This window comes from Acyrthosiphon pisum, chromosome A2 (assembly GCF_005508785.2).
Source record: "Acyrthosiphon pisum isolate AL4f chromosome A2, pea_aphid_22Mar2018_4r6ur, whole genome shotgun sequence".
NCBI classification, from domain to species: domain Eukaryota; kingdom Metazoa; phylum Arthropoda; class Insecta; order Hemiptera; family Aphididae; genus Acyrthosiphon; species Acyrthosiphon pisum.
In genome coordinates, this window is record NC_042495.1 from 4,294,043 (window position 1) to 4,306,184 (window position 12,142).

The 12,142-nt window shown below is 25.5% G+C and overlaps 2 protein-coding genes and 1 long non-coding RNA gene across 5 annotated transcripts in view; 2 read left to right on the plus strand and 1 right to left on the minus strand.

The window, feature by feature from the left end:
- The window catches only part of LOC100162357 (myotilin), a 162,702-nt gene that overhangs the window by 46,929 nt on the left and 103,631 nt on the right, over window positions 1-12,142 (minus strand). The gene's annotated exons all lie outside the window — the stretch shown is intronic.
- On the plus strand, window positions 3,526-4,174 carry LOC107882436. Of its 3 annotated transcripts, none has more exons than XM_016800780.2 (3): window positions 3,526-3,541; window positions 3,627-3,829; window positions 3,902-4,174. In XM_016800780.2, the coding sequence occupies exons 2-3, from the start codon at window positions 3,629-3,631 to the stop codon at window positions 4,148-4,150; spliced, it is 450 nt and encodes a 149-aa protein (XP_016656269.1). In that variant the 5' UTR covers window positions 3,526-3,541; window positions 3,627-3,628; the 3' UTR covers window positions 4,151-4,174. The 3 variants fall into 3 exon arrangements, with proteins under 3 accessions (XP_016656269.1, XP_016656270.1, XP_016656268.1); XM_016800781.2 differs by lacking the exon at window positions 3,526-3,541 and having other exon boundaries at window positions 3,586-3,829; window positions 3,902-3,994; window positions 4,054-4,154; XM_016800779.2 differs by lacking the exon at window positions 3,526-3,541 and having other exon boundaries at window positions 3,591-3,829.
- Window positions 5,115-8,388, plus strand: LOC115034261. Its single transcript, XR_003839610.1, has 4 exons — window positions 5,115-5,975; window positions 6,086-6,167; window positions 6,908-7,079; window positions 7,174-8,388. It is a non-coding gene; the product is annotated as an uncharacterized LOC115034261 (long non-coding RNA).

The window sequence follows — 12,142 nt, forward strand, 5'->3', positions numbered from 1 at the left end:
TTTTATCGCTTCACTATATCAATCGGTACGTTGGACAAAAAACACATCTAAATTCTTATGTTGCGCGTGTGTTAGACAAAGACAAGAAATCACCGCCACCCATCCCCTTAAATGTGAATTTCAAAGATTTGAACACAGTTATTTCAAGTTAAGTATAAAATATAGGTCTACAGATATATCCAATTATTATAACTATTTTTTTTCTGTAGCCAATGCCAATAATATAATATGTGTATAAAACTACAATACAATTATAGTTTTTTGTGAGTTAACTAAATTCAACATTTATGTGTTGATAAGTAAAAAGTAAGTTTAATACAAATAAACCTATGACACTTTACGGATGTTGCAATCTATTGATGAAAATCGATTTATAACTATGCATTTTCATAAGGGTTGTTCGTTTTAGGCCTTTGATTTTATATAGTATAGATGCATAATTTATTATAATTATATCTGTATTACTCGACTTCACCCAAATTAAAATGAATGTATTTTTAAATCATTTTTTGTCTAAGTCAAGACAAAAACTAAGTCTTTTTCCAGTTAAAATATATGATAGAAACACAATTACAATGACTAATTTTATGATTTTTCATCTCTTAATTCTTTACATAATATTATTATTGACGTTAACACAAACCACTGGAGACACATTCAACGAATGCTTAAAAGTCGACGGCAATAGGTACAATATCGTTAAGATTGGTTGGTATTCGTATTTATGTGTTTGCATAAAAAGTATTTCCACAATTAAAAAAGAAAAATCATAAAAGTGATCATTGTAATAAATTGCTTATATACGTAAGTTTTATTTTTTATTTTACATACGAGACCTCGACTACAAAGATCATTGACCGCACACTTATAATAGTATTTAAAAAAATATATTTGTATACATTTTTCTACTAATTATAATAGTAATATGATCTATGATCAATGACAACCGTTAAAATGAACAAAAAATATTTTATTTTTATGAACAAAAACTAAATTTATATTTACCCTACCCCTTCAAATAAATATGCCACTGATCATGGACCATAATTTAAAAAATATACCATGATGAGTAATAGTTAAATATAGGTTCATTCAAATCTGTTAACTCATAGATAATAAAAATAGATACGAAATAATATAATTATAAAAATATATAGGTATACAATTTAATCTTACAAGAACTTTGATACCATATATAGGTATGAGTGACAAATAAATGCACTATAAGACAGTTTTTATGGTTTGGAAAAAAAAGATTTTCTAATTTTGATTCAAATATAATGGAAAAAGTAATGATTCACTAATTTAAAATTTAAATTTACCTTATATCTTATTACAATAATATTATAAAAATAAAACATTTGTTCAGCTTGTATAGGAAACTAAAAACGAAGGTTGTCATTAAAAACATTTAAGATTTAAAAAATCTTTAAGCAAAATATAAAACTAAATATAAAAACATTTGAAATTAGGCATATCAAAATTAGAAAATCGAAGAAAAAAAGCCTTTTTTTCAATCATAAAATTGGATTATAACAGCGTTAATATATCCAGATACATGGATCCCCTTGTATTGTATTTAATTAATAATACTATTTAGTATGTTTAGGTATAACAAATGATTTCATTAATATATTTTGTAATAATTAAAGCCATTTGTTTTAAATTATATTTTTTCATTAAAGTTGTATCTTAATTTTCTTTAGGTTGTATGTGTATATAAAAAGTAGCACAATTAGAGTTTGAATCTCTGGGGATGGCGCCTCAACATTTTCATTTTTTTTTAACCCAACTGTGCTTAGTTATTATGGTAGCTGTTATTATTTATTTGTATGGTGTGATGTTGTTATAGCAAAAAAATTATGTATTCGTTTTAATTGGATATGACTCGTTAATAAAAAAAATCGTGTACCACTATAATATGACTCTGTAAGAATTATGTTATCTGTTTGTATTTATTGTTAGATTATATTATATAATGTTGTTTTTCTTCTTCTTATGAAATAAATACATTATATTAAAAATCTATTATGCACTCTTCAAATGTACATACATGATAATAAAACAATGTTGAGTGATTTTTTTTCGATTAAGTACAAATCCTCCATGTCTGTTGCAATTCAAATATTTAAGTGACTAAACAAATACCCATTATGTTGAGACAATGTTTTTTTTAAATGATTATTTCTTGAGTTCCTAGAAAATTAATATTACTTGACTGTTATAACTTTTGTTTGTCACACAGTATTATATCACATACATGAATTCCGGTTTTACCAATACATGTAGTATCTCAATGTGACGTTTTTTTATAATTTATTATTTTTTTTTAGAAACCCTTGGCAGACAATTTGTTCAAAAGGGTATAATGACTACTTTTTTATAATAGTTAAAAATGTAAAATTATGAGATTAAAAGAAATTCAAAACATAATATTATAATAGGTATCCTATATTTCACAATGTTATCATCACACTACCATAAATTATTAGTTTTAGTACCTAATGAAAAGAAACAAAATATTTATACTATATTTTTAATCATATGTCATAATTCACGATGTTTTGTCTAATATTTATACAATACTATATTATATTTGAATTTACTGGATATTTTTGATAAGAAATATTTCAGCATTTGTTATGTTTCATTACATTCACAACTTACATATAAAATATAACAGGATAAAAATTATATTATACGATATAATAATAGTTTTACCGTTTTAAAACATTTAGGTACACATTTTGAAATATAATAGGATAATATTTTATTAATTTTGGATTGTACAAAATGTAAGCATATAATATTTTTACAAAAAATACCCAAGACTAGAATGATGCGAAATTTGAAATATCTATAAGTTTTAAAGTGATGTAATATAGGTGGACATAAGTAGTAAGCATATTTAATATGATTGTTAACCCTTTCAGTCCCATTGGCCTTCCTCAAGGCCATTAAGTATATAAATTGATAAAAAATCGTTTGTAAACGGTAGTAACTAATTAATTGATGAATAATATGTGAAATTATGTGTAGATCAATTTAAAAATATAAACACACCTGTTTAAATTGTTGTTTAAGACTTAATTGAACTTAGAAAAATAATTTTTAAGAATTTTGAATTTTATTGTTATCAGTTTCTTTATTGTTGATTATTCGCTCAAATGTCGTTATAAAAATCTGATTTTTTGTAATCTCCTTGAAAATATATAAAATATTGACGACAAATGGTCGAAATTTAATTTTTACCTCCAAATAGTGCACAATGGGTGTTGATTGTTTGGCCTCCGAGGAGGCCATTGGGCGTTCGTGATATCAAAACACGTTATACTTTTATCAGTTTAAATTTCTTGTTATGAACATTTTTCATTTTTTCATTTGCTAAATGTTTTTGTAATAGGCACCTAATTAATTGAATCATATAATAATATAATATTAATTATATTAGTGAACTAGTTATTGTATTTCTTAAAAATTAATTTAAAAACAATATAGTACTATATGCTTTTGTGTTTCCTTATTGATGATCTTTTGATATGTATGAAAAAAGTTACAACTTTATATTATAATTTTTGAATATTTATAATAGTTTCAAGTGAATATTATTTACTTCATTATTTTAGAAATGGCATCCCATAGTATTTTGGCAGATGATTATATTTTGGAGCTATTAGGAGACGGTACAAATTCAGAATTATCCGATTTATCTGATGAAGACGATGAATATTTTAAATCAAGTGAATTTGATTGTCTTATGACCAATTTTGATGATGGTGATTTTAATTTACTATTAGATGAGGATGATGACAAGGAAGATGAAATAGTTGTAAGTATTCAATGTAGATTATTACATTACTGTAGGAAGTAAAGTATATTATGTATTACTTACACTTTGTAGCCAGTGAATACTGATCCAGTGACAAGATATCAGTCACAAAATCAAACATTGAGAAGTGCAACAGTTGCTGTTGACCAATCTATTGATACTGAGGTAGAAAATATAACAGTTACCAATGAAATGACTGAAACTAATACTCCTACAACTTCTAGTCTGGCGTATATAGATAAGTGCAATATTCGGTGGAAAAAACAACCTTTTGTTCCTCCAAAAATTACTTTGAAAAAACCTCGTGACCGACAAACATGACCAATTAGTAAGTTACTTTAGAACTTTTATGAAATCAAGAAAATGGACTTTAAGAATGGTTACACATGCTTTTGATATGGCCACAGTCAATAGTTGGCTAGAATATAAAATGGATTGTAAGCATTTGAATGTTGATAAAAAACATATTATGGACTTACTGCATTTCAAAGAGCGTTTGTCTGAAACTCTTATTTTGGTTAATAATATTGTTGTTAGGAAGAGAGGAAGACCTAGATGTAGCCCAGTTTCATCATCACCATCACTATCCTCTACTCCAGAAACACCCAAAAAAAATATTAAAAGAATTGACCAGCGACCATTTGATGAAGTAAGGTATGATTATGTAGGTCATCTACCTCATTTTGACAAATTAGATAATGCCATTCGTTGCAAGTATAATGGATGCAAGCTCCGCACTCATGTATTTTGTAGAAAATGTAAAGTTCACTTGTGTTTCACAAATAGAAACGAATGTTTTAGTTTATACCATGAAGAAAATGAAGTTCCTACAAATGTGTAATAAAAAAAATAAAAGTGACTGAGTACAAAAGTACATTTTAAAAAGGATTTTTAAGTTTTAAATTTGATTTTGTTTTAATTTTTACTGTCTAAGATTTGATGTTATTTATTATTAAGTATTAACCTTTTAAATTTGTTTGTTATGTTTTAATTTTTACTGCCTAAGATTTGATGTTATTTAAATTTATAACCATTTAAAATTGTTTTAATTTTTACTATCTAAGATTTGATGTTATTTATTATTAACCATTTAAATTTGTTTGTTATGTTTTAATTTTTACTGTCTAAGATTTGACGTTATTTAAATTTATAACCATTTAAAATTGTTTTAATTTTTACTGTTTAAGGTTTGATGTTATTTAAATTTGTTTTTTATTTATAAATTTATAAAATAATATCTTTTTTTCAAATTTTTTGTAGAGGGTTACATTTTATTTTGTTAAACAATTTATATGCTATATAAATATAAACATTTCTATGATTAAATTTATTTTTTAGTTGTATTATACATCAAACTGTAGTTTTGTACAAAATTATTATGTACCAAATTTTGACTACGTTAACGCCCAATGGCCTTGTACAATGCCATACCTATAACTCATTAACCAAAAGTCAAAAATTCACAAAATTGGTAATGTACATAAGTTATACCCCAAAAGTTACAAAAATTACAAAAAAAAATTTTTTTCAAAAAAAAAAAAAATTCGGGACTTAAAGGGTTAAATCAAATTTAGAGTGAATTCCCGCACTTCAGGCAGGGCTTATCGTTATAGATATATTATATCTTAAACACTGATAAGTTTGAATAAATTGATAGACACGGTACATATAGCGTACGAGTATAGGACAAAATCGGGTTGGTGGTATGTACCTCAGGTTAAATTAATTAATCAACAGTTTCGTGATTTTTCGCACCGCAGTCACGATATGAGTGTTGCGTCAAGTGACTATTGAAAACGAATGATTGGGTTCCTTGTATTTATAGTTTGATAAATTCTCTACATGCTTCATAACAATGCAATTTAATGTCTACAGAGTCTGAGTTAAACGTGAATTTACAAATCTAGATTTACATTATCTAACGTCGTTATTCTGTCGCTGTATGTTTATACACATATTATATATATATAATATGTTTGTGTCAATTTTATATTCATATAGTCATATGCAAATAACCGTGACAAAAGGTGACACAAAGGGCAATAGTGCTGAATGGATAAACTGGTGATAATAGCGGCTGTCGTTTGGTGTGTAAAAAATAACCGTATAGATAAAAGCCACATCAAAAATAGAACAAAATGATTTTGTAAGTATAATATCCATATGAAAACATAAATATTCAAAGTTTATATTTTTACAATTTTATCATTATTATAATTACAATATATGAACACATTATATTTTATTTCTGTTTAGAATGATTCGGCACAAACAAAACTATATTTACCTGCGGAAATAGTAGTTAATACAATTATCATATTTTTATGTTACTGTTTAGGTAAGTACGACATTATTTTTATGGTAAGTCATCTAATTTGCACATGCCTTATATTATACCAGTTGATTTACAAATTATTTTGATACTTATTTGTTCCCAACTGTATAAAAAATACCAAGGCATCCAAATATTCCACCGTCAATTAGGTGATGAAGTAATGAAAATATAATCCTCGCTGTGAAAATTTAAAACGTCATTAAAAATGCTGTGTACTATACAGCTACTTCTATAGTCTACAAACGCTTTATGTAACTTTTGAATAATATAACGGTTGTATTATTATAGCATAATAAATTGAATTATTAGGTTTTGTTTTAAACATAGTAAATAGTAAATGCCTACTGTAACAAGAGTCTCTCAAAGAAAATCAATTAAAAAACACATCCCGAATTATTATTCACATTATTTTGTTGTTTAATTAATTCCTTCAGCCAAAGATAAAAATAAAATATTTCTTAGTTTTTATATATTATTCACAAAATGTTGTTAATTAAAAATATTTGAATTTTATTATGACAAGTTATATTGTGATTAAAAAAATATAAAAAAAAAAAAAAATATAATAAATATATAAAAAATATTTACTAAGTAGTAGCCATAAACACATATTTCCAGATGCGTGCTCAGGAATTTTGGATGGGGGGGGGGGGGATTACATTTATTTTCACACAAAATATTTGTTAAATTTAGTGGTATAAATCAAATTTAGGGCTCACGCGAATTTTTCAATTTTTTTTCAGAAACAGGTAAATCCACGTTTTAAAAGTTGTGACGTAGGAAAAATTATGACACCCACCCATGGTGGTTTTATATAAGAAGTCGAGGGATGTTTTCAATTTTAATTGTCCAAGCAAGCACAGTGATCGAGTGACTTCGCCGGGTGTATATGAAAATACCAAAAATTTCAATTAGGTATATAACTTTAAAATTAGTCTGATCACCAAATTCTTCTGATTAATCGTTTTCAGCATGCTTAACTAAATATGCATGTATGTATTTATTTCAGTAAAACAGAAAAGTTAATGCAGTGAAATATTCCGTTATACGAATACGTAAAACACAAAAAATCCTGAACTTTGTAAGGCTATAACTTAAAAACTAATGATTTCCGTCAATTAATTTTTGCAACATCGTTCTGAATTTGATGTAATACATGGGTTTGAAAATTTTGAATGGGCTCTAAACTAAATTTATTCTCGATAAGTTATTGTAATTATTATATGTATACCTAACATAATATATTATATTTGGAAAGTGTCCATATTAAATAATTCCAGTAGTTTTAACCTGTCTTAAACTCCGCTTAATATAAACTATATATATTTTTAATAAAGTAATTTGGGTGATATTGACCAAATAAAAAATACAAGTCTAAAATGATGTACAATTATAATAACTATTTTAATTTATGTAATAAATGGCAACCCTAAACAAACAAAAAAATATTCGTATTTCATAAGCCAACAAATCCCTGTGCGAGCCGCTCTCTAAAAAATAAAACTTCTATTCTGGGGTATATAGGATTACCTATGTACCAAATTTCAAAACCATGAATGCGATAGACTTAACTATGGATCGCTTATACACATACACAAACATTGGCTTTTATTAATATACTTTAGCTGTATTACTATGCCCGGGGATAAATGAAATATAGATGTGCAAATCCACCTGCGCGGATAGTGTTATAAGTAACTTTTTATTCTTACATGAACCAATATTGCCAGCAGAAATAAACGGACATAATGTGGTTATAATTTTAATATTATTAATAGCGAGTATAAGTCACCCTAAATAATGATTGTATAATATTATCTAAATATCTCTTGAATCGTCAACATCGGTAGAGTATTTTTCGATTCTATAAGCCACAGCCACACTCTTTGCCTTTTAAATTATATAATAGCTGTACTCTTGGCAATATTCTAATACTATTACGACCCGTCCCAAATAATATTATACATGTGCAAAATTTGGTGCCAATCGGTCAGGAATGCGCGCTAAACATAGCTATATAAAAACCAAGTTTCTGTGTCTTAAATGTTGTTTTGGATTGAATCTTATTTCTTACATATTTCTAAATTATGAACGTGTAAAATACCAAGAAAATTAAATTACATTAATGCTATTTCATAAATAATTTATCAACCTACATATTTATGGATACTGAGCAGATTATATCATTATTACATTATTATTTTTGATCAAAATCATGGAAAATAAATTAATTTGATATCCAGTTAAACTTTTGGTCATAATCATTATTTTCTAGAATTCCTTATTAACTTAATTTTAGATTCTGAGTGGAACGATGAATGTATTGATTTTACAATGATGTGTGTTTTTTTATTTTTTTATTTATTTTTTTATTTATTTTTATTTTTTTTGTGTCTGTGTACACGATAAGTAGTCGAAATAATGCTACGATTTTCAACTTCAGTATCTTGTTCGATCAGAAAGTGAATATCGTTGGTACATTGGGGGAGGTCAAAATTTAAATTTCCCAGTGGTTTTCAAAAGCGCCGGGAAAAACAAAAGAAAAATTAAGGAAAAACGGGAATTTTTACGCAAAATCTGTTTTCGAGAAAATCGATTTTGGTTTTTGGTGTAACTTTAAAAAAAATGACTGTGGATGCATGAAATTTTGACTGAATGTTTACATTTCCATTTTCTATACAAGATAAAATTTTCAAAATATTTTGACTTATTTTGAGCTCTTTACGGACATTGTCAGTTTTCATTTTTTTTTAGTTTTTTTTCTAAAAATATCAATAAAATTTTATTTGTTTATCAAAAAAGATTTAAAGATCAAATTTTGACAAAATTTATCAAATTTTAATTTGAAAAATTATTTTGTAGTTAAAAATTTATAAAATGTTCAATTTTTGTATCTAAGAATTGAAAATTTAAAACAAGATTCAACGTAAGTAATTAATTCTGTTACCAAAAAATCTAAAAAATACATTTACACAGTTTATTTTTATAGTCATTTTAAGTACAAATTTGGACGAAATTACATATTAAAAACCTAGGATAACTATTTTAGTTATTTTGTTGTGATTGTATAATATTATTCGTGGGTACTTGAAACTTCTAAAGTATACTATTATATATCTATGATAGTACCACGGTTTTTTGTTGATGTATATCGCGTTATAAGTACCTAATAGATATTATGATATGATTAATTTGGAATTTATTATATGTACCTATTATAGATCAATTTTTTTAAAATACTATAGACTATAATATAATATTATGTCTTATACCTAGACTGACATACCGTCTCCGCTCAGAATCGTTTTTCTTATACAATGATATTATATCATTGAATTAAAATTTAATACCATCCATTATACAGTGACCCACTTGTAACCTACTGTACAGCAGAGCGACATCCACTTACCCACCTTTTTTAATTTTATATTTTGATAATTGAATTAGTTGGTATTCAAATACATTTTATTTAATTTATATTAGTATCATTCCTATTGAATTTTGTTACTATTTTGTATAAATATACGTATCTAGATAATTCTTTGACAATTTTCTAAGCACGAATATTTTTTAATACATTATGGATTATGTTCATAAATTTCATTAAATATAAAATACAAATTATGTGATTTTTTTTTTTAATATAAAAATTCAACTTCAATCAATTACAAAATAGATTAGTATTACTGAATTGGAAAGATATTAGAGGGTTTGGCAGAACCCCAAATTGCATTTCTATAGGAGAAAACAGGCCTTATGATTGGGTTATAATATATCAGAAGTATGTTATGTAGTGATATTTTGTAATTTAAAAGAGGACGGAGGAGATTGGAGATGTAATTTTATTTATTTATTGCTGATATCGAGTTTTGTTTACGTTGTTTAATTTATTGTTTTTATAATCAATGGACACTTTGCCACTATGCGGTAACATAAAAACGTTGATGTTGTGTGTTATACTTAGAAAGTGATTTCTGTTTATTGTTGTATTTTACTATTTTGTTTACTTTTTGTGAGTTTTCATTTTTCAATATATTTAACACTGTACCAAGTCGGATAGTTAATTATCCACCAAGATTGTCATAATTACCAATTCAAATTAAAATATGACTTATCTGTTTTGTATAATTTATAGGTACCTACCTTGTTTTAAGGTTGTGTGATGTATTACATTTTGAACTAACCTGTATATCACCAAAATATACTTTATTTATATTATATGCATCATAATAACAGTGCTTACTTCCCTTCTCAGGTATGAAGTTCAAATTTATGTCATTCTTCTCAAACCTCTACATCTGCATTAAGTTAATTTACTATAAATATGCTTATCGTTCTCGTTAAACCGAAAAAAATATTTTTACTATTATAATATTATACTACGATAAATTAGAAAACTTTAATACAATTAATAAGGTTAAAGGTACAAATAATTATTACGAATGATTAGCATTATTTTTTTTGATAAATCAAAAACTTAAAAATTGTTAACATTCTATACTTCAGCTATCTATAAGCTCATGCATTGAAATTTACTCTCTGTTTCATTAAAAAATAGAAATATACAACGATAAACAATATAATATTAAAAATTTGGAAAATTATTTGTTTCCTTAATATATCATTTTTACTATTTTTATTCTCATGTGCCTATCCGAATCATAAATCTAGAACAGACTGATATCAATATGTTATAATTTTGTTGATAAAAACTATTTATGCTTATTAAATTGACATGAATGGACTTAGTCAGTATATTTAAGGATTTCTCAATAATTTTTAATAATTTCCTTTAAAGCTATTCAGACATTCCAATTATTATGTTTTTATGTTAGGGTCTTTATAATTGGCTAAATATTTATTGAACATATTAAAATAAAACGATACCAACTTAACATTAATATAATTATTGTTAAAGACCCTATTTAGTGCGTTATGTCCCTATTTAGTGCGTTAGTGGCAATTATAAATATTATATATTTAACATTTTTAAGTATACTAAATTCCGGGTTCAACATTGAATTTAATAAATATTTGTATAGTAAAAGTACCTACTGAAAATCCCATGTTTGAGTATGTTAAGTATTTGAGGGTAGTATGTAAGAATGGTATTTATTTTGAAATTTATTTAGTTGAAAGTAAGTACCAATTCTCTCACAGAGTATTCAGTCTCTTGAAATTTGGATTAATTTGTTTATAAAACTTAACATAAATGTATTATAAGTTTTAATTAGGTTAATTTAAACTTAAATTCTTCATGGTTCAATAAAAATATAGTAGGTAGTGTTTTTGTTATTGAATCTAAATAAATATGTTGTATATTTATACCATATTATGTTTAATATTATGTTCTAATATTTTAAACAAATAAAATAATTTTAACGTTTCATTTTTACTGCCACCTGTGTTCTATATTGTTGTCTGTTGATAACTTAATTAATAACAAAGACGTAGTTTGGGCGGTGCTTTGAAAAAAATGTTTGAAAACGATATTTACAACCAAATATACTTAAAATTTGAAAGTGCCAGTGATTTTTTGACCAGTGGAAAATAAAAAAACTAACGATAACTATTTAAATAGTCTTATTTTAATCAAATTAGTATAACTAACAAAAAAATCATCGAATTGTCATAAGAATAATTTAATATCTAGTCCTTCTATTTTTGCTACTTTATAATTTTTTGTTTTTATGTTGGTTTTAAAAGTATTTAAATTTTAAGGCATAGGAGTATTTTTTAGATAACACAGAATAATCATATTTGTGCAACTGTCTTGCGTTATACTTTTCCAAATATTATTGCAGAACATTGTCGATGATGCGCCCAATAAAATATATTAATATGCTTATTGTTGGGTTTCTGAATAATATTTTTATCACTACTGTAGGTACAATGAATATTATTTGCACGGAACGGTAACACTTTGTGATATTGCTATGGTGGTCATTTATATGCTCTGTAGCTTACACACACTATAT